This window comes from Schistocerca serialis, chromosome 1 (genome assembly GCF_023864345.2).
Source record: "Schistocerca serialis cubense isolate TAMUIC-IGC-003099 chromosome 1, iqSchSeri2.2, whole genome shotgun sequence".
Lineage (NCBI taxonomy): Eukaryota > Metazoa > Arthropoda > Insecta > Orthoptera > Acrididae > Schistocerca > Schistocerca serialis.
In genome coordinates, this window is record NC_064638.1 from 805,640,944 (window position 1) to 805,665,329 (window position 24,386).

The following is a 24,386-nucleotide window of genomic DNA, read 5'->3' on the forward strand; positions in this document are numbered from 1 at the left end:
AAAAAAATTGCAAATTGATTTAGAAAAGATATCTGCAGGGTGCGAAAGTTGGCAATTGACCATAAATCACGAGAAATGTGGGATCATCCACATGAGTGCTAAAAGTAATCCGTTAAACTTCGGATAAACGATAAGTCAGTCACATCTAACGGCCGTAAATTCAACTAAATACCTAGGAATTACAATTACGAACAACTTAAATTGGAAGGAACACATAGAGATTGTTGTGGGAGGACTAAACAAAGACAGCGTTTTATTGGCAGGACACTTAAAAAATGTAACATATCTACTAAAGGGACGGCCCACATTACGCTTTTCCGTCCTCTTTTAGAATACTGCTGCGCTGTGTGGGATCATTACCGTATAGGATTGACGGAGTGCATCGAAAAAGTTCATAGAAGGGCAACACGTTTTGTATTATCGGGAAATAGGGGACAGAGTGTCACTGAAATGATACAGGATTTGGATTAGACATCATAAAACAAATCCGTTTTTTGTTGCTGCGGAATCTTCTCTGGAAATTTCAGTCACCAATTTTCCATTCAGAATGCGAAAATATTTTGTTGACGCTGTCCTACACAGGAAGAAAAACGCACAAGGACTTGTCCGGGGAGTAAGGTGGATGGTACAGTACTTACCAGTCCCATCGACCAAACAGAGCAGCCACAGCTTGCGCTGTATGTGCCGGCGCATTGTCGTGCAAAATGATGGGTGGGTTACGCAGGAAGTGTCGTCGCTTCTTTCGCAAAGCTGGTCGCAGGTGATGCTCCAAAAACGAACAGCAATACGACTTAAGTCCTTGTGACTTCGATTTGATTCCGAAGATGAAGGAATCGCTTCGTGACATTCGCTTCAGAACTGTTCCAGAGATTCGACAGGCTGTTGGGGTTGGGTTGGGTTGTTTGGGGGAGGAGACCAGACAGCGAGGTCATCGGTCTCATCAGGTTAGGGAAGGATGGGGAAGGATGTCGGCCGTGCCCTTTCAAAGGAACCATCACGGTATTTGCCTGGAGCGATTTAGGGAAATCACGGAAAACCTAAATCAGGATGGCCGGACGCGGGATTGAACCGTCGTCCTCCCGAAAGCGAGTCCAGTGTGCTAACCACTGCGCCACCTCGCTCGGTGGACAGGCAGTAGACCGCTCCATTCGCACATCAACAGAACAGGCTCTGCTGACGGTATACTACGCCTTCCACATCGCTGGGAAAGGGCTCTACACAATGCTGGTGACTACTTTGAAGGACAAAATGATTCAAATGGCTCTGAGCACTATGGGACTTAACATCTGTGGTCATCAGTCCCCTAGAACTTAGAACTACTTAAACCTAACTAACCTAAGGACATCACACACATCCATGCCCGAGGCAGGGTTCGAACCTGCGACCGTTTGAAGGACAGTAACAGGTGCAAACATGTAACTCTTTTGTGTCGGTTGTGAATAAATAGTTGCCACTATTTAAGTTCCAATCCTCATATTTGGGAGTAGCCCTTTGGAGCATCCTGAAGGGGAACAATCACATAAGACTAGCTACAGGAAAAAGCAGCTGTATTGCAGAGATTCATTGGTAGAATCCTAATGGAATGTCTTTCATCTGTGACACTCTTTCGACCGATTCTTGGACATTGCTCATCAGCTTGGGACCTGATCCAGGTATGGTTTGTAGAGGAGATAGTGAGGATCGAAAGAAGAGAGGAGAATTTCGTTACGCGTTCGATTAGTAATGCAAAAGCGTGTCGATCATAGAGATCAATCGCCAGTGGCAAACGCTACAAGTGTTGCACAGTGCGTCACGAAAAGGATTACTGTTAAAATACCAAGAACAGTCTGGCAACACAAGCTTAGCTACAGGCGTTCTCTCTGCGCAGCATTTGCTAACGGAACGGGAAGAAAATGGCAATTTACAGAAGAACCACTGTCCAGCACATTCCGTGAGTTGGCTTTCGGAATATAGATGTAGGTGTTTGATGGCCTCAAGTGTTCAATAAATACGGGAAGTTGCACGGAACTCGCGGGACGATGGAGTCGGTCTCGGACCCTTTTGAAGGAAGAATGTAGGTCTGGCGGGACGAAGACGCCGAGTGTCATAGTAGCTGCAAGATAAGCAACCAAACTATTGTTTTAGTGCGGGCCTGCGTGATTTCGCAACGACAGTTTTATTTAGTGATAGCTCATTGGCGGTTGCAACTTTCCAAGTCGAGTAGACCTTGATTAAGCCTTAATGGGTGATGCCATTCGGTGGATACCTTGCAGATCGAACTGCTAACAGTTAGACGGGGGACGATTATGCTTGGTGGGATTTATTTAGGTGGGAATGAACTGTACAGTTTCCATGGAAAACTGGAATATTTAAGTATTAGGTGTTGGCGTTTGCGTTTGGCCACGTTTATAAACTCTCATCCCTAGACGTTTTAACTGCTACAGTAACCGAGGGCGTTGTAAACAGCGATTTGAGGACCAAGCAGGAACTGTTGGTACTGTATGTTTTGAGTCCATTGCTGCATTCTGTAATTTATCAGAGTGCAAAAACCATGACTGTGACTGTACTTAAAAACTTTTTCACTAAATATGCCAGCACAAAGAGCTGGTCCAAGCTCACGGATTCACATTTCCTCCGCCGACGATAGGGCAGTTACGTGGCACAGGCGAATCGCTTGTACGGTAACCTCAAATTCAGCGGCGCACCTCTTCATAGCCAAGCCGCTTATAGACGGCATGGGACGTCTTAGGAGCCTGCCACTAAGTGGCAAACGAGACTCAACGCCCCCAAAAACCAGGGTCTCATAACTACGCGTCGTAGAGTACCTGCGTCCATCCAGCCAGTACGGATCATGGGAGGCCTCATCGCATGGTCTTGTGCTGAGAAGTATTAGGGTTGACCTCGGACAGGCACCTCACCTAGAGGGGACAGGCACTTTGTTGATTACGGCGCTGTATCCCCTACTAAATCCCACATCCATCTTGCCCTCACGCTGCGGCGTTCACTGTACCAAGGACTGATCCAACCAGCGCTGGAATATGCGGCCGTAGCGTGGAGGAACGCCGCAGACAAAAGCATTCGTCTACTACAATCTTTGCAGCGCCGAGTACTAAGGCTCGCAATGCATCACCCTCGGGAATTCCCAAGTTAACTTCACAAATTTGATGGCTTCCCACTGCTACGGGACCGATTCAAGCTGACTGGTAGACTGCTTTACGAAAAGTCGCAGAAGTCAACCAACAGGTGGATCACGAATCTGGAAAGCCAAGTTTATAGACGCGGAACCTCTATGTTGTGTGACCTGCTGCCGGAGTTGAATAGGTTTCATAGCAGTCTTTATCCTTTACCTACACGGAATCGTCATCGTTATTATCGGATTTAGTATTATTAATATTAGATGCGGCCCGATGCCCTTACTGTTACCCCCTTCATCCCCGGACATTACATGTGTACCCTCCCCCCCTTTCCCGAACTGAGTACCTGTAGTGTTATGCATGTGGAAGTGTGCGAACGTTTTCTGCATGTTTCTGAATCTTGTAACAGTGGCGGGACTTGGGTACCAGCTAGGTATTCACGTAGTTGGACGTGATTAACCGCCTAAGAACCACATCCAGGCTGTCTTGCACGTCAGCCGTCGTCGTCTTCCGCCCGGCGGATTTTGTAAGGGGTCGGCGCTCCTACCCGAATTCCGGATGGGGGTACGCTCTACCAAAACTGCAGCTGGGTAGTTTTGATACGGTAAATAGGTGACGCAGTAAATGGGAGGTTTACTAGCAATATTGGTAGCATTGGTAGGAAATAAATATAAAGGAATATTTAAGAGAGTAACTACGAGCCGATGATTTCTCTTGTTTTTTGTTTGTTTGGTTGTTTGTTTCACTCATAATTACAACCGCCCATCATTCAGTGTTAGTCCATTGCGTATTTTATATCCGTACAAGATACAAATTGCATTTTACAAGTCATAAAAATTAGTTGATCGCGTAACTTCTGCGCTTTTATGTAACCAAAGCAATTACTTTTGATGCAAGTACAGCTTACACGCAAAACTTAAAAATCTATATAATCATTATTATTTTTTACTCGGTAGGACATATTTCATCATGATCAAAGACACGAGTTTTCTGTTATTACTAATTAATTGGATACATGTTTGGCCGGCCGAAGTGGCCGTGCGGTTAAAGGCGCTGCAGTCTGGAACCCCAAGACCGCTACGGTCGCAGGTTCGAATCCTGCCTCGGGCATGGATGTTTGTGATGTCCTTAGGTTAGTTAGGTTTAACTCGTTCTAAGTTCTAGGGGACTAATGACCTCAGCAGTTGAGTCCCATAGTGCTAAGAGCCATTTGAACCATTTTTTTTTTTTGATACTCGTTTTATATAATTTCGAAGAAGTATTGACGCAAAGTTTGATAAATTTTTGTTTTGAGGTTGTTTTTATTCTAATTTTTTTCAGAAACTGCGTTTTCTATTGCTATATGATAAACCTGAATTGTTTTTTTTTTTTTTTTACTACAACCTTACAAATCAACAATTTTCGAATAAAAACTGAATTAAACGTAGAAAATTTCAATTTTGCTATAAGTGTTGTTTATTTATAAATACCAGACTGACAGATGGCTATATAGAACAAAAATAATCAGTAAATTACGTGTCCCTTTATATACCCTCACTCAGTTTCTAGACGGTTCACCGCTTCCGGTTTCTAGGGGAACATAGTAGGACACTGATTGCATACATAAAGAAAGCGATCGTTATGAGGTATCGCCCAATTGCTATGCAACACATATAATGTACAAGTATCGCGGGTGCTACCTTAACTGACTGAAACTACTAGGAAAACTACCGTAGTACATGTTTACTTATGATAAGTTTATGGAAGCCTATGGTAGTTTTACAACTCTAATCCTGGAAGCGAAGTGCTGCTTGCAGAGTTATCTGAGCCTTTGCTGCCAGACACAAGGGGGAAGATTTGCTTAATCCAGCTCTTAAGCATTTTAAAGTGCAGGACTTTATTAGAGCCTGTGGTTCACTTTCTTCTTTTCTTTCTTTCTTCGGGCCTTGGTGCCGCTTCAGGCGGGGTCGGCCGTGTTACTATTGATTTGGTAACGTTAGTGGCAGAGGGTGGCTGGATGCCCTTCCTGCCACCACCCCGAACCCCCTGGGATGGAAGTAGTGTACCCCAGCTGTCTGCGTCTAGTGTAAACCATGGAATAGTGTGAACTTGTTCAAATATCTGCGAGTCGTGTAACTGAGGTGGAACGTGGAGACCAGCCCGGTATTCACCTAGAGGGATGTGGAAAACCGCCTAAAAACCACATCCAGGCTGGCCGGCGTACCGGCCTTCGTCGTTAGTCCACCGGGCGGATTCGATCCGGGGACGGCGCGCCTACTTGAATCCAGGAAGCAGCGCATTAGCGCTCTCGGCTACCCTGGCGGGTCAGTTCACTTTCTTCTTATCTTTAGAAAAATATTAACACTTTATTTTGTACACGAAGGTCACAAGCACAATAAGAAAAGTACGTCAGTAAGTACTCACAACGCGCTATGTACTGAGTCGTACTTTTTAAAGGTCATAATATCTTGGTTACATTCATACCATCTATGTTTATAGTCGAGGAAACCTATAGCAACCTTCGTAAGTAAGAGCGCAATTGTAGAAGAGGGACGAAAATTGCATTTAGTGTTGAATTTTGTGAACCTGCAAAAGGTCGAGGCCAGTGTTACGTACCAGCGACCTTCTGCATGATGCCCTTCTCGTAGTAGTAGCGCAGCGACCTGCTCAGCTTGTCGTAGTTCATGGCGGGCCGGTTCTTCTGCACGCCCCACCGACGCGCCACCTGCAGGCAACACACACACAAGAGTATTCAGTAAATAACGTAACCTAAAGGAAGAATGTTTCTATTTGTGAAGGTGCGAGCCTTGATTACATGAGGAAGAAATGGGCACATATTAAAAGATAGAGTGTTCATTGTCATACATTACATTAGATTTGACAGTTATTATGTCATTCAGAATGCCTTCATAGAAAAAGTGTGCAAGGATACACTAAGCAAATCCACCACCAAGCGGCTGTTTCAGAATGCAAGAAATCTGACAGATGTATCCAAAGTTGACTGGCCGAAAATGTGAAAACTAGAAAATTTGATCGTGGTTCAAGTTACATATACTTTGACGTCCCACAAACTATGTATGTATGACGCCTACATAGACAGTCTGGTCTGTCCTTTTTTAGTGTTCGTACTGTTTTGCATAAGTGTTTGGACATGAATCTGAACAGAATTCGTGTTGTTCATGAGTTGTTATCTGAAGACAATGGAAAACCTTTAGTTTTCTACCATTGGCTCATGTAATTTGCAACCCTAGACAGGGAAGAAATCGATGATTGTTTTGGTCTGAAAAAGCTGCTTCCATCTTGATGCACATGTTATTGTTCGGAACTCAGACATTATGACTACCGAAAATCCACATCAACTGCACTAGTCCTCTCCGCACGCACAAACAGTAGGTATTCGGTGTGCCGTGTCATGAACCGAAATTTTTCACATATTTTTATGGCATAGAGCGCTACATACAGGTGGTGTAACAATTTGTATTCAGTATATTTGAAGTCAGCCATAGAACCCACAATTTCAGATAGACAATGGGCAGTGCTATTACTCACATAGCCAACTACATCATGATGACTACGTTGAATCAGTGATTTCGAAGAGTCTGATTTATCCCCATCTGACTTTTTATTGTGAGGCAATTGTAAAAACGCTGCATATAAAACTCATCACACTATCCTTAATGTGCAGAAAGAAACTGAATGAATTGGTATTGCTGAAATTCCTCAACAAACGTCGCAACAAGTGTTGAAGAACATGCGACTAGGTGTTGAGTTATGTGGGTCGTGTAATGAAGGTCACTTTCAATGTTTATAGCTTGATCGTTTTTTAAGAATGTAGGCCGAGTTTTCTAAACCTCGTTAAGAGAGTGACTGCTTCTTCACAATTCATTACGGTGGCCTTTGTGAGGTTACAAACGACGGCAGTTCCTTTTTAATTTGTTGATTTTGCTTATTGTACGGCATGATGTGACGGAAACTGTACGAAAGGCCAAATTCTCAAAGGAAAGGAAGAACGAAGGGCAATGAGGGTAGTGATTGCTCAGCGCGAGCGACCGGTTGTCAAGCGTGGGGTTCAGGTGAGAGCGTTACGGGTCGGCATGTAGTGAAGTCAGGGAGGACATCATGATAAATACATATTTTTCTATGGAAATGGAAATGAGCGTTTGGCGTCATTGGCCCGGAGGCCCCTGACGCAGCAGGTCTGGCCGCCTTGGTGCAGGTCTTATTACATTCGACGCCACATTGGGCGACCTGCGCTCCGGATGGTGATGAAATGATGATGAAGAAAACACAACACCCAGTCCCTGAGCGGAGAAAATCCCCGCCCCAGCCGGGAATCGAACTCGAGCCCGTAGGACGGCAATCCGTCCCGCTGTCCACTCAGGTATCGGGGCGGACATATTTTTCTATTTATGTACCTCAGAAGATTAGGCCCGGTCGCCCCTCTCACATCTCACCAGACATTCTTAGGAAACTAACATTATTATGTGAGAATTACATAGTAATAATAATAAAAATAATATTAATAATAATAATACATAGTAATCAAGGTATGGTGTTTCAGAAATCCCAGTCTAATTAATAATGGATTAAGTAATTTCCTCATTTCATTTTTGTCGAATGTGCGCAATGACCTCTACCAGAAATGGTTGGAAGGTGTAGAAGGAATTAAATCTAGAGAAGAAGTGAATGGCCCGAGTAAGAGCGAGAAATAAAATGGTAAGGTTATAACGGAGGAAGGAAAACAGAAATTGACACGAAGAGAGCAGGGGCAAAATTCACAACGTTGAACAGAAAGGAGAGTGCTGGGACATGCCGAGAAAAAGAGCTACGCCAATTATAAAAGGTAAAGATTCAATGTTCCCTGAATGCAGAGTGGTTTTGTTGCTGAGCCGTGGGGCTGATATAGAGAATCAGATGGGCAAAATTTATTCTTAGGTATAAGTTCAGCCAAGGTGTTCAACGAATGAATTCTTTATTGTTGTTATGGAACGATGGTAGGCCATGCGCAAGTAAATCAGTGTACCGTGTAGAAGACTCGGGCTAATTAATGGTTTGAAACGTCTGTTTATGGAGACATGATCACATGGTCGACTGGAAATGTTAAAAATGAATCTCACGTGTAGGTTAAAAGAAGTTCTCATGAACTGGCCTGGTTCAGGAAGCTGTGTTTTGTAGTGGTTTTATTAATATCAAATTTATTAATAAATTCAAGTATAAAATCATTTAAACTGGATTATTTCATTAGCCCCTATTGCATTTTGTATCAGATTACAATATTATCATCAATTCAAATCCCATGTTCACACGCATGGGACAGACGAAACACAGAAAGTATGGTTTTTACTGTGGGGTCACACCAGCTATTTCGATGAAGAAATCGAATCTCTGCAAGGATAAAACCGAAAATTTAGTCAATTAGAGCCAGCCAAACAGAATTAATTATAAGGTGTAATCAAATGAAAACGAGATAGATGGAAAGAACTGGTCCTTATTTCAAAAGCAAACGGCATATCTGTTAACACGTTTATCCCACTGTGAGACAAGATGGTCAGGTCAGTGCCTTCGTGAGAAAATGTTTGCGGTTTCATGCGGAAACATGATTGTAGCAATGCGTGCACCTCTTCGTCTCAGGCGCTGCAGTCATGGACTGTGCGGCTGGTCCCGGCGGAGGTTCGAGTCCTCCCTCGGGCATGGGTGTGTGTGTTTGTCCTTAGGGCAATTTAGGTTAAGTAGTGTGTAAGCTTAGGGACTGATAACCTTAGCTGTTAAGTCCCATAAGATTTCACACACATTTCACACACCTCTTCGTCCTAAGCAAATCGACAGCCACGAATGTCTCTCCCCGAGGGTGTAATACTATGGAAACCGCATTGGGAGAGATCGGTACTACAATGTGTAATGGCTTCCCAGCGAAACTTCTGCAGCGTTAGTCGAAACAATATTGGCAACATGTGGGCCGGCAGATACAGTCCCGATCTCTCCCCATGCGATGTCCAAATTTTTGCAGCCCCAAATAAAGAAGTTCGTGACCGTCGAATCGCTTCGGACAAAAAGGTGCACGGCTGGGTACAATAATGGTGCTGTAGGAACCGCAAACACCTTTGCTTGAAAGCATTGATCGTACTGTCTCAAAGTGGCATAAATGCACAAAATGATATACCAATTACTTTTGAAAAAATAAACAGTTTACTTACTTTTCTTCTATCTGTCTCGTTTCCTTTGACAGCCCTTTATAGATCTGACAACTACCGCATTGACAATATCCAAAGTGGATGGTAGCATCATACCTTCCATTTGTTGTTTGTGAAACTAAGAATTATTTACATACAATTTTATTATCACACAAAATAGCATCACAAAAATATGTACGCTTTAATCATTACATAATTAATGAGACAATTAATTCCGGTGGTTAGAAAAGATGGTCTCACCTTCTACTACCCTAGGAGATAAGTGACTTCAATTATTTTTCCTATGTTTAGCGGGTCTCAGCTGAAATATGAAAGAGACTGCTTGCATAGTCTCAGTGTAGGTAAGCTGTTACGCGGAAGTTGTGGGTTCGATTCTCGCCGTTGTCATGCGGCGTTATCGAGTGCATGTTGTTTACTAGCAAGATCTCATCGTTTATGTGACCAGTTTGAAGGAAACGACGAATCATGTACATTTATTCGTTAGAACAACTAAAATTAATGTGGAATTTCTGACGTGTGACTGAATCTTAGGCACTGAGTGAACTGTCCGAAAGCCAGGAGTACGAATGCCGGTAAAAGAAAGAAAGAAAAAGAAAGGTAGGAAAAAACTTTAGCAAACTCGAGATGAGACTAGTTTCGCACTTCAACCAAAAGCTTAGCCCTCTTCCTTCAGTTGAAGACGAATTTAACGTACCTACATGAGGTGAGGTGTTATTGTGGCCTGTGCTACATTGTGCAGGCAACACATAAGCTGAAAATCTTTGCGCATAGCACAAAGTCCAACACGCTTCGTCTAACCGGAATGACGACAGATATCACAGATAATGACAGCAGGATCCTTGTCCGACTTCCGGCTCCTAGGATTTCGTAGAGGCGGTTGAATGATTTTCGTTTAATTGTCGCCGACAATCGAACGTTAAAGTAATTCGTACACAATGCAGCTTCCGAGTTAGTTCGCTAGGGGCATCACATGGAGGCAACCCACCACATCTCACTGTGCTGCTGGTTGTCTCCCACCTCAGGCGTTCTTATTGCTTCTCCGTCCTCCACGCCAGAACATTGCCGCCAAACATTATTTTCACTTAAGCACCAATTCAACACATCAACTGGAACCCTTCATCGGTCTTGCTTCATTATTTCATCTGGTCCTGTCCTTTGATACATGTCATGTGACGAGCGTGAACAGACGAAAAGACCCGATATCCTGTGGCTCCAAGTTCGGTGACCAGTTACTGGAACCAGTCACAATTGTCAGGCATCTAGAAACAAGTATTCAAAGCCATTTAAGATGGAATAAGCTCACTAATTCGTGGGATGGCAACAATATGTAGCAGAAGATGCCACTGATCTTGTTTTATAGTTTTAAAAACAAAAGATTTTGAACCATGAAACTTCCTGGCAGATTAAAACTGTGTGCCCGACCGAGACTCGAACTCGGGACCTTTGCCTTTGGTAGAGCACTTGCCCGCAAAAGGCAAAGGTCCCGAGTTCGAGTCTCGGTCGGGCACACAGTTTTAATCTGCCAGGAAGTTTCGTATCAGCGCACACTCCGCTGCAGAGTGAAAATCTCATTCTGGATTTTGAACCATGTTTTTAATTAAGTTGTATTACTGGTTTCGGCCAACTTAGGCCATTTTCAGATTCAAAAGTACGGAGGACGGTTGCTACTTCTGCCTTCAGCTACTGTTCTTTTGTCACAACGTCGCGCACCAGCAGCTCATGTAGGGACGGTTCTGATAAAAAAAAAAATTATGTCTCGTACATTTGGATGTGGGACATACAAATGACAGACTTTATCGGACGGAAGAAAGTGTAATTCAGTGTCGAAGAAGACGGCTTATAGAACCGTCTGTCACTCAGTTCTTATTTTAGTCGTCAGTTCAGGACACTCACCGATTTGAATATGATTTAAAGAAGAACTATGCGATAGTTGTGAGTTTTCTTAGCCAGCGTGAGTGTCTCAGACATATTTTGCGAACTCGAAAGGTAGACGTTACAAGAAGAGCATTGACACTACCTGGCAGATCAAAACTGTGTGCCGGAAACATCCCCCAGGCTGTGGCTAAGCCATGTCTCAGCAATATCCTTTCTTTCGGTGGCAGAAGTAAAGCTGTGAGGACGAGGCGTGAGTCGTGCTTGGGTAGCTCATTTGGTGGAGCACTTGCCCACGAAAGGCAAACGTCCCGAGTTCGAGTCTCGGTCCGGCACACAGTTTTGATCTGCCAGGAAGTTTCATATCAGCGCACACTCCGCTGCAGAGTGAAAATCTCATTCAAGAACATTGACCATTGTGGAGAACTTGACGCTATGCTACAACACGAGTCAAGAAACATTAATTTCTCCAACACACCTCTGGTTTAATGATCAGAAGAGAAATAGGAGTTTATGCACGGATGCATCGACAAAGCTTTCCGTACACTATTGACGGAAGATACGAAAGAATGGGCGTGGGAAGGGGGGGAGGGGAGGAAGAAACATCAGTGAGGTCGTTCAAGACGGAGAAGAAGCGTGGATAGGACAAGGAAAGGGAACGAAATAATCTGCGTCCTTTCCAAAAGAACCATCGCCTTATTAGGTACACGGAAAACTTTAAATCCGATCCGCGGGACGAGATTTTTAGTATCGCTCAATTCGAATGGACAAAAGTAGCATGTGTGAGAATCAGCGAACCACCGGTTCAATAATTATTTAGAGAAGGATGGAACGACCGATTTAGGTTCCATAGAAACGTAGGATCACGGGAAGGAATACAGATCCTAGGATGTGTGTTAGAAGATAGGTTCAAGAAAGATGAACACACATTTATAGAGGAGATGCACCATGTGACCGATGTTATATAATCTATATACAAAGGAAGCAGCAAAGGAAATCAAGGAAACCAAGGGGAAGTTTGGAAAAAGGAATTAAAGTTAAGGAAGAAGAATATAAACTTTAAGGTTTGTCTATGACATTGTAATTCTCTCAGAGTCGACAAAGGACATGGAAGATCAGTTGAAAGGAACGGATGATGTCTTGAAAACAGGTTGCAAGATGAACATCAACATTAGTAGAACTAGGAAAGTTAATTCAGGCGATGCTGTGGGAATAAAATTACAAAATGAGGCACTAGAACTAGTAAATTAGCTATTTGGTCAGCAAAATAAGTGAGAATGGGTGAAGTAAACAAGATGTGTGAGGGCAATTAAGGAAGGAACGGTCGTGCAATGGAAACCAAAGTGAAAATCAAAACTGTTTTATTTACAACAGCCAGGTACACATTCCAGCTACTACTACGCGTAGTCGTCGCTTCGACTTAGATACCTGTCGTCGCGTTATAACAAATTTCTTTCAACATACTCGTCATAGAAGACAATCTCCTGCGCTTTCCGACAATTTTCTACGTTAGACTGTAGCTCGTTGTCCACACTAGAATGTTGTCTTCATAGCTAGCATCTCATCTGAGTAGAGATGAACATAAGAGAGAGCCAATTGCGAGCTGTATCGAGGGTGTTCAAATTCTTCCCATGGAAAAACCTGCGGCAGTGTCCTCATTGTCCCTGCAGAAAGCGGCCGAGAACTGCCATGAAGAAGGAACTGTATGGCAGTTATGTTATGTGAGGTTCCATGAAATCAGGTGAAATTTCTCCGCAGGTACCAATCTTGGCGGAAGACACTGTAGTTCTCGGTATCTTAACGTGCTCAACTGAGAAGAGCGACGTGACACTAGAGACACGGCCCACCACATTTGTGAAAAGCTTCATCAGATTTTTGCTGTGGTTTCCATTTCGTGACCGATCGTTTCTTACTTTCCAAATAGCCCAAAATAAAGACTAGTGGTAGCGAGAAAATCGTTTCGGACAACAGAAATATGTTAGCATCGAAAAAAAATTTCTACTAAAATTCCGCGCGAACAGGTCTTAGAAGGCCCAACGGTATCGACCTACCTTCTTGTCAACCTCAACCGATAGGCGTCACTGGATGCGGGTAAGAAAGGACATTTGGTCACCACACCACGCTACCGGCCGTTGTAAGTTTTCGTGATTGGAGCCACTATTTCTCAGTCAAGTGGCTCCTCAACTGGCCTCACACAGACTGAATGTACCTCACTTGATAACAGTGCCCGGCAGACCCCAGTGGTAACGCATCCAACTGCATGCCGAGTTCGACAGCGCTTATCTTGGTGATCTAGCGGGAACTGGTGTTACCACGGCGGCAAGTATGTTGAAGTATGAGCATAGGTTTCAGAAAATCTTTTCTGTAAGTACTTACTTATCTTGGGAGTAATCACGCGTGATAGTCAAACGTTGACGACAAACAGTATAGACAAGAAGAAAATGGAAGCTTTGTAATGTGGTGCTACGGAAGAATACTGAAGAAATTAGCAGTAATTTCATGTGGCTCAATGGCCGAGTACAAGTCTTTCTATTAGGCTCCATTTTGGCGACTTGGGTGTTCCAGAACCCACCCCAGTTATCCAACTGGTAAAAGGGAACCTACCGTTTAACGTGGAATACGACCCACGGTTTCTCGCATTGTTGAGAGGTAAAAGCTAGACTAAAGACAGAGTGTAATTTTTTGTGCTCTGACCGGGATTCGATTCCACGACCTCTCGGTTTCCAGGCATGCGCTTTACCTTTCTTCTTTTTCATCTTCCGTTGTATCTATCTGTTCTTCGTCATTTTCCGTCAGCAGTTCTGCGCGGATATCGCATGAAACCACTCTAACATCTCCGATGAGTACTTCACTCAGTATTTTTTACTACACAGGGTGGCCATGGCCGCTGACCGAACACGCTGAGCTACCGTGCCCGAGGTAGATTAATTAACGAAGAGATAATGCATCGAACTGGTGAGCGGTAACTAAATGGCTTAATTTGACTAAAAGAAAGGGTAGGCTGTATGACACATCCTGAGGCATAAGGGAACAGTTAATTTTGTAATGGAGGGAAGTTTGGTGGATAAAAATTGTAAATGGAGAGCAAACCGTGCCTACAGTGAGCATATTCAAGTGAGCGTGGGTTCCAATTGCGCAGAGATTAAGATGCTTCTGCATTATAAACTTGCATAGGGAGCTGCATCAAATGAGTCTTCGGACTGAGGACCACAACAGCAACAACGTGTATCCTGAACCACACTGGTTACGAAGTATAGGGGAGAATGTAGAATCTTGTAGACTGTTCGCTATAGATGTCTAACACATTAATTCTTTGGTCTCCTACGTCAAAATTTTACTTTCAGGTGGGCAGTAAGCTGTCGAATGATTTTTTTTTTTTTTAAATTTAACAATGAATTATTTTACGCACTACATATATTGCATTGCCATGACACTTTTGGAGTTCCGGACACGCAGCCTTTACGGCCTGTGGCACGTTTCGCGACAAAACTAGGCGAATGAGCTAGGGGTTTAAACACACAGCAGACAGCGAGGGTGAGAAGTTGGCGTGCGTTGTCCCGCAGGACGTGTCAAGATGGAGCTGAGCTCCCAAGTTGGGGTGTAGTTGGCGCGATCGATACCCATTAAGAGAGTGGCAAGTGCGGACTCAACTGTGCCGAGGCGGCCCACACTCAAAGGGCACGCGGGGGCCGCCAGGGGGCACAGCACCGCCCCCTGCCCTGTCGCTCTCACCTCGAGGAACGCTCTCTGCACCGACTTCCCACTGTCCAACGACAAGGCAAACTTTCTCGTCTGCCATCCAATGCGAAAAACACTCTCCGATACATGCTTTTGCCCGCCACAAAGAAAATGTATTCTTTCTTCTGCTAAAAGAGTGCGGCTATTTATTTAAAAAAATTAATACCGGAGAAGAAGTAATTAAAAATAGACACAAGATTTATTAGTATTCTAGCAACAGGCGCACTGTGTAAGAAGAAGCTTGGAGACATTTCAGCAGAAAGAGGTCTTATTAATGCAGGCCCAGAGGTAATAATTTTATGTCGAAGAAGTTGAAATTTCAAGTAACGGAACATGATTTGTACTAGCAACATAATTGAACTTCTAACGAACTTCTTCGCGTATTGACTTTACTCTAAACTGCTGACATCTGGGAAGGAATGCCAAGTTTGATCTACAACCTTTCATAACAGCTGAGGTAGCAAGATAATTACAGAAGAATGTTGAATAAATCCTTTTTACTAGAAACCATCTACTAATAAACAGAAATATGAAACGAAACGAAAGTTTTACACTGGGCACTCACATTGACTAACTGAAGACGGGCCATTCAAACGTGGTATCTTCTCATTTATGTTTAATTAAATATTGTAGCCAGGGTTCACGACACATTTCATATATGCGATAATTTCGGCACATTTCACACAGACATAACGACTGAAATTTATTCATGAGAATGAATAAGGTCGAACCAAAGAATCAAAATTTGCACCAAGGCCGGGATTTGAACCCGGATCTCCTGTTCTCTAAGCAGATGAAACTTAATATATCTTTGGAACATATCTCTGGAACATATAATTTCATAGGAAAACTATTAATTTAAAAGTGAATGTTGTTGATTAAAAATGATATACCTGTAACTGTAAATCAGAAATTCAAAGAAACATATATGAAAAAATACAAACTGTCAGCCAGATATTTGCGAATGGTCTTTGTAAAAAGAAATTGTGATTTATAATTTTGCATTTAATTAAAGTATTGGAGTCTTGTACAGAACTATATAATCACATTCAAATTTAGCTGTAAAACAAATAAATGGAGGAGCTGTTGGTTCACGTGACTGATCAGAACGAAAAACTAGCTGCTGCGTCAGCGATATCATCCTATTGTACAAGAAAAATAAAAACACTTGTTTAATCTATGAGTGATTTAATGAAAAACACACACACACACACACACACACACACACACACACAGAGAGAGAGAGAGAGAGAGAGAGAGAGAGAGCAGAGTCCTATACGATTTAATATTGGAATGTGAAACGCCTTTATTTTGCTGGAGACGAAGCAAACGTACGAACAAGGCCAATAGTGGATTTACTAGTTTTTCTGTTCCAGTTCCTGTAATTAATTGATTTCAGAGCGCTTTGTGAGTCGGTGACTGTTACTACCTTAGGGAATTTGAGGGATCTTGCGTATTTTATTCCCTGCATAACAGCAAATACTTCAGACAGGAATATGGAAGCATCGCATGATAGTTGAAACTTGCTTTCTTCCGCAGTTTGTGGGAAGAAGAAAGCGCATCCTGTACGATTTTCCCTATTCATCTGTATATATTTGAGCATATCCTGCCTACGTTTGTTAGAGGTACGACGTAGGTGAAAATCACCGATAGTCGAGTCAGTCAAGAAAATTAATAGCGTCCGTTGTGAGAATGCGCATTGGAGACACAGTACTTTCAATGTGATGAAATAACAATTGCTGATCAAATCACGTTCCATTTCAGTGCAAGCACTACAATAAAGGCAGAGTCGGCTTTTTAAAGGAGCCCCCGTGACTTGGTCACTGCTTGCCACACTGCACTATCCCATTTCTCGGAGATACGACCAGGATTGCATATGATGTCTTGGCCAGGTTTATAGCACAAGAAAGTATCAACATCAAAAAGGAATGGTGGCCATTGAAATTAACTAACAAACTGAATTAACTGCTCTAATACAAACGAGTGGTTACCTGTCAACTGAAGCTAGTAGTTCAAGTGAATACATGTAATATTTTTACTATGAAAATAAATTTACGATTGTATGCTCTAAAATGTATATATGATGAAGGTAAAATATAATCTTGCTATATTCGTAAATTTTTTAAATTTTTGATGGCTAAAAATAATGCGCACTAGAAACCAATAATAAGTAAATAAAAAAAATGTATGAACCGTTACTGTGGAAAATGGATTTGTATAGTCTACTGCTGTATGGAACAGATTCTAAGAAGAAAGGTGGGACTGTGTTTTGACTGATTATAATAGTTGTAATGGAAACGTTTATCACTTTTTGTGCTTTGTTTATCTTAATAAATGTGCGGAATCATGTACAACATCTCATTATATTCTAGAACTGGTATTTGAGCGAGTACTCGATTAATCTCTGTTACTTTCCTGCCGCGCGGAATTAGCCGAGCGGTCTCAGGCGCTGCAGTCATGGACTGTGCGGCTGGTCCCGGCGGAGGTTCGAGTCCTCCCTCGGGCATGGGTGTGTGTGTTTGTCCTTAGGATAATTTAGGTTAAGTAGTGTGTAAGCTTAGGGACTGATGACCTTAGCAGTTAAGTCCCATAAGATTTCACACACATTTGAACATTTTGAGGGTCACTTTGTTATTCGTCTGTCTGTACGACTGTTAGAAGCTCTTTCTCTCAGTAATGGGTAGACGTATGAAACTGAAATGTATGTAGCGTACTAAGGTCAACAGTCCATTGGCGGTGTAAAAAAATTGAAGCTTGTAAGTCAAGGGAATGAAAAGATACGCCCATTTTTTCTCTTACTTTTACACTCGCAATTACCTCATGAAAACCTGTTGACTTAGAATTACGAATTTGTCAAGATGCAAGGTTTCACAGTACAACAAAAGTAAAAATCCGGAAATTGCTTATTTGCAATCATATCAACGAAAAAAATTTTTTTGTTATTTGTTATCTGGCTGTCTATATGTCCATCCGTCTGTTAAGATCCAGTTTCTCAAGAACAGGTGGACGTATCGAGCTGAAATACATATCACATACTAAGGTCTATGGTTCTTTGGCGGTGTAATAAATGTAACCTTCTAAATCAATGAATTCAAGAGGTACGGCGATTTATGTCACATATTCTGATACTCGCAAACTCTCTCTCAAAAGGTAAACAGTACTTACCTTTGGCGTACAATCATGAAATTTTTGCACTACGGCGGATTTCACAGTGCAACTAAAGGAAAAATTCCGAAAATTTTTAATTTTTAATTATATCGCAAGAAAATAATTTTTTATCATTCTCGAAAGTCTTGGAATTCCAGGAACTGATATCTTGCCAATATCGATATCGATAACAGGCAAAAATATTCAAGATTCTAGATTCCCGTGATGGATGAAATATCTGTGTACGTAATGTAGTTTTAACGGAACACTCGGCCTCGAGTACTACTCGCACTTATCCCGTTTTTTTTCAGATAATGTCGGTTCCTGAAAATTTGTAGACATGCTCTCGCTAGACAGTTAGAGTATATCTTCGAGCGTCTGTCAAGTCAGGTCTTTCAGCATTTATGTGACACTCTCCCATGAGTTAAACATACCTGTGAACTGTCACACGTATGTTCAATGTCGCCTGGTCACATATACTTGAGCAGTATTCTACGGTTGGTCGTACGAATATTTTGCAAGCAGTTAAAGTAAAGATTAAGGGGAGTTGGAACGCCCTATCCCGACAATGTTAAATTTAATGACTTGGCTTCCCTGCATTTCAGGAACCACTGTAGCCATTGACATGAAACATTTACAGGACATTAAACTGTATGTTCTGAGTCTAGTGAACTACAATAATTGCATTTCAGCCACTGATTTCCGAAATAAATGTTTTTTAACTGCACGGTTAAAATTTTGTGTACTTTTTCTACGTTAACCTAAACAATTTTAATTGTACATGACATTATGTTCTTCTTTTAGTTCAGTAGATTCAAGATATGAATGTTATTACTCCCTGAAAATTTGAATACTCTACTCGAAGTGGCTTCTGAGATTTAGGGAAAAATGCAACGGAAAATGTAAATTTTCAGGAACGGGTTCTAAGGTTTCGAAAGGCTGTAACTCACTTAATATATGTTTATTTTTTTATTATTAGTCGCTCAGAAGCACCTTGCACCATACTGTATACCATCCTCTTGATCTTTTTCCAAGTTTTTTCTTATTTTCTTCTTTCTGGACTCCTTAGTGGCCAATTGTGCTGCATACTCTGCTTTATCAATGCGGACCTTGTCCATCCGTTCAAGCTCTCTGATGCAGTTTGCTCCAGGATTAATTCCCATATGCTGTAGCACTTTCACCCTACCAATGTTGCCATCATTAATAGCAATAGCAGCATCACTGACCCCTCACTTTAGTGTGCTCATTCCAACAAAAACATATTTTGGTAGCGAGTCCATATAAGATTACTGAACGACTCATTGGGATTTTGAGTCTGACCATGTAGACACTTCTTCAGTAATTCAGGATTTGCCAGGTGTCTGTAAATAGGTTTTATGATATCCATGACTGCTGCTGGGATGTAATGTTTATGGCTGTATGAACTGTCTGAGTACTGGGCATTGCGGTAATTGTATCATGAGGGCACCAGGAGGGCGAAGTTGGTGTACTGGCTTTTTATCTGTTGACAGTCTGTGGAAGAAGGTAGCCCATACTGCCTGCTTCATTTTCAACAAATCCCCAGTATTATTTCTAATGGCCATCCCATAATACTGCTGTAGTTCATCAATCATTTTGTCAGTCAGCCCGCCTCTTATGGGTTCACCATCAGAAAGTTTCTTGTCTCTCAAACTTTGTTTCAACTTCCTCAACCTGGTACCCATCCTCTTCTGGACATGACACGACTTTTAACCCTTGTAATACAGCAATACACAGCCTTCTATATAAAAAAATACCTATTTTATTAGATCTTGAAGTAATGCACGTAAAAATTTTAACATTTTCAACAGGTGTAGATTATATTTAAAAAAATAAAATACTTCCCATGTGAGTTTATAAGTGATTATATATATATATATATATATATATATATATACATATATATATATATATATATAATGAGATAAAAATCCGAAAATGTAAAAAACAAATTTTCCCTTCTAACTCTCCTTAAGAGGCAGAAACAGTCGCTACACCTATTCCCCTAAAGTGTACCAACAACCATCTACGACTAATGTTAATACATTCTAATTGATAATTATGGAAATTACTTCTAGAGTACTGGAAATAACCAGAAAAGCAGCTACTCTGGAAGAAGACACCGCTCTTCCTCTTATACCTCTCAGCTGCTAGTTTTATTTAATGCTTTCAACTAAGCATTAAAGTATGTTTACGCAGAGGACTACCAGCTGTCCCTGAGTCCAAATGTTATGATTACTTGTAGGAGTGACTAATAAAATGTTCTGTCACTTTACTTTTCAATATATGGACATTTTGAGTTTCCTACCTTATGGATTTTATCCAGATTTGACGTGGCAAGTTTACCGAGAAATTTTTATCCAAGGACTCCTTCACGAAAGACTTGGTACCCATTCTTACCTAATGTCTGCCGGAAATCTGTTAAATACTTTTGCGTTTGAACATAGTACTTCATTCTGCATCCCAGACAGGGGTATATAGCTTATACACAAATTGTTTTTACATCTAGTATTTCGGTTTCGATTTTTCAAAGGTCATTTTAAATGCACTGTTACTGTTAACCAAAATTACCATTAGACAGTAGATATATTGGCACATAAGGTTAAGAATCCCTTGGCTTTCACAGCTCACCGTAAATTCAATCTTATTGTTAATCAAAATTACCGTTCCCTAGATCCTCAGGACGCTGCTGTAAGGTGTTCAGTAATCAATCTGACATAATATTCGTACTTTATACGTCTTTAGAGTAAATACTTTTTTGGCCATAGTGTATTACCACAAAAGATTATGCCATAGTGAACTATTGCATGGTAGTATGCAAAGTATGCTAGCAATCGTGTCAGCAGGTCTACGTAATAGGAGATTTTTTTAAGTGCAAAGCAGGTAAAACCAATCTTTTTGGTTAACTGACGCGTCCTCAATTTAGCACATCTAGATGCCTAGGAATATCACACTTTGAGCTTTGTGTGGTATATGTCCATTGACCTCTACTTCTGCTACCTGTTAGTCATTTTCATTTGTTTGGGCCTGAATGATATGGGTCGTTATATGATTAAGCTGTTTCATGCGAACTACTTGTAAGCCTATTCCATTGTTCTTGCTGCATTTGGTATGGGTGTGTTTCAACCTTCTTTCAGTGTACCCGTGTGATTAAAAAGCGTCAAAATTTTTGAAGAATCCTTCAATATTCCTTGTGAACTATTTAAGTAGGACAAGAACAGGAGAAAAACATGCACAGCATCCTGAGGGACACAAGTTTTTATGTTCTTTTACTATCAGTTTAGTTTTATTCCTGTGGTAACATTTGCTAATATGACTCTCTGTTTTATGCTGTCGAAATACTACTCCATCGACGTGAGGGGTATGGCTTTATCACATTCTGATTGAGCTACTCAAAAGAACACTTCGTCAAGGTCACAGAAAATTCCAACAGGACAGCTTTTCTCGAGGAATTCTAGAAGAGATTTTGCTGTTGTGAGTCCTTTATGGCAGGCAAACTGAGCAGTTGTTCATAGGCTGACATAAAAATGGTTCTGTATATTGTTGTAAGATACCTTCGAAACACGGGAAGGGGGAAGATAAGTCTATAATTAGACGTCAGTTGCATTTTGACTCGTTCTAAAGGAAAATTAGTGTCATTGTGTATTAAGAATATCTTTCGAAAAGAAGTACGTTTCTTCTTTACTGTGTGTTATTGGTAAACTTCTTCCCATTGTTCGTTTAGTAATCTTTCTCTGAACGAGGTGACTACGTCTTTAGATATCTACAAAACTTTATTTTTCCCTTCTTGGATCTAGGTAATATATGTGGATCATTTATTGCTGGCATTTGACCACCAGCATCAGACAAACCGGTTATCATATGGTTCCCATTATTTAACGAAAGAAGTTATATTTAGAGATAAATGATCAAATAGTGTTGTGTTATGCCCTTCTACTTCTGACAGAAATGTTACTGTTGGAAAAAAATCAAAACTGGGCAATAGTAACTCTTAAGTTCCCTCGATCGGGACTCTCCAGTTGGAAATCAGTATTGAAAGAACATCCACTGACTTTCCAGATGTTTCTCATAAGTTTTATCAGCACATTTTACAATTGCCCAATAAAATTTAAAACAAATTCCGCTGGGGACATTTAAACTGCCAGAACTGTTATCTTGTGTGTATGCAAGTCTGTTAGTCATTTTCACATTTTTTGTGAGGAGTAACAAAACTAAATAAGTTGTCTCCATCGTTTGGCTAGGACATTTCACCCCTTGGGGTTATAGGAAGGGGTGACGTGTAAAGCATAGCTCTGAAATGCTTGGAGGAGCTTCAACCGAACTTGGTACACTTAATATAAGATTGGAAAAAGTTAGTCACCAGACAAGTAAGTAGTAAGTGATATAGATACTCGCTGCAACACCTCAGTTTAGCTCCACAATCCTCTTACTCAAGAACTGTGCAATATCAGCATTTGCTTACTTCTTGGATGTGTCGTATACCGGTACAAGGGGATCGCCATATGTGCGAGTTTCTTAAAGCCGCAGGACCCAAATCTGCTCTTGCACTCGCTCTTGTGTATTCTGCTGAACGGTATTGCACTCCTGTGTGCGAAAACAGTACCCTCACAATAAAGATTGATGTGCAGCTTAATGATGCCGTGGGAGTTACCACTGGTACTGTCAGCTTTACTCTCAGTCAGTGGCTGCCTGCCGAAGATAAACTTACTCAAAAAGATTACTTCTCATAAGAACTCTCCCATGTATGACGTCCTACAAGATCCACCAACAACTCGTCTGAAATCACGCAAACCACCCTGGGTTGATTAGAAAGTAGCAGTTCTTTTGACGTGACCACAAAATGGTGACAACACTGAAACGAACATCCGCCCAACAACGCTCACCTGTTTCAAGATCCAATAAAGATCGAGGGACTGGAAGTACCACGCCAAGTCTGGCCGAGGCTGAACCGCATTAGGACTGGCCAAGGAAGATGTGGTTTCACCATGAAGAAATGAGGGTTCCCGTCCACGTGATGACTGCGATTGCGGAGCGGAGGAACAAACAATAGATCACATTGTTAAGGAGTGCCCTCTTCGAGCGTTTGACGGTGGTCTGAGGACTTCACATCAAGTAATTCAACGTGCTCTTGACTGGTCGTCACATTTGGACCTTTCCATTTGAGTGTAGATACTACAGTGTACTAGTAATACCATACGATAGATAAATTATGTGCAGCAGCAAGTCGCTGACCTCCTCGGGCTCGACCAGCTTGAACTCCATGCCGCGGCCCGTCCAGGCGATGCACGAGGCGTTGCCCGGGTCGTCGAGCAGCGCGACCAGGAACTGCCACAGCTGCAGCGAGCCGCGCCGCTGCGAGTAGCCGCCCCCTCCGCCCCCGCCGCCGCCGCCGCCCCCGCCAGTGGAAACAGCAGCTCGGCCTCCGCTGCCGCCGCTGCCAGCCACCTCCCAGCTGCTCGGCGGGCTGGCAGGCCGCGAACTCGTCGCGGTCGACTTGTACTCTGTACAGCAGAATCACATTGGTACATTGCCAGCATACCGCGGTACAGTTTCACAGTGTTCCGAACCAAGCTTTCAGGTTCACTGAGACAAGAAAAGCGAGTGCTAGGAAAAACTTCCTCGGCATGGCAGAAAAAGATTAAAAGTTAAGCTAAAAATTGCGCTTATTTTTTGGACACTACACGTCTCCCGATTTCTTTTCAATGAAGTTCGGTTTTTAAAAGTCTGCAAAATACACATCTACAGCTGCGAAAAACTCTTCACTGAGTGAAAACATTTTTCAGTCATAGTTTTTGTTTGATATCAGATTGTTGGAAGTCAGAGGGTATCAAAACTGAAAAATTACGTACACGTTCCGACAAATCGTACTTCGCAGCCCTATTTTCTCGTTTCCGACACAGGTCCCTTTCACTATCATCATCATCTTTTAAGACTGATTATGCCTTTCAGCGTTCAGTCTGGAGCATAGTCGCCCTTATAAAATTCCTCCATGATCCCCTATTCAGAGGTAACATTGGTGCCTCTTCTGATGTTAAGCCTATTACTTCAAATCATTCTTAACCGAATCCAGGTACCTTCTCCTTGGTCTACCCCGACTCCTCCTACCCTCTACTGCTGAACCCATGAGTCTCTTGGGTAACCTTGCTTCTCCCATGCGTGTAACATGACCCCACCATCTAGGCCTGTTCACCCTGACTGCGACATCTATAGAGTTCATTCCCAGTTTTTCTTTGATTTCCTCATTGTGGACACCCTCCTCCTATTGTTCCCATCTGCTAGTACCTGCAATCATCCTAGCTACTTTCATATCCGTAACCTCAACCTTATT

At 42.0% G+C, this 24,386-nt stretch overlaps 1 protein-coding gene across 1 annotated transcript in view; it reads right to left on the minus strand.

The window, feature by feature from the left end:
- LOC126435305 (ETS translocation variant 4-like) overlaps positions 1-23,467 on the minus strand; it is a gene marked incomplete at its 5' end in the record, with an annotated part of 33,872 nt that extends 10,405 nt beyond the window's left edge. The window contains 2 exons of the mRNA XM_050090463.1: positions 5,709-5,817; positions 23,291-23,467. Of these exons, the coding sequence (XP_049946420.1) occupies positions 5,709-5,817; positions 23,291-23,467 (286 nt within the window). The remainder of the gene's footprint in view (positions 1-5,708; positions 5,818-23,290) is intronic.
- Positions 23,468-24,386: the final 919 nt, after the last annotated feature.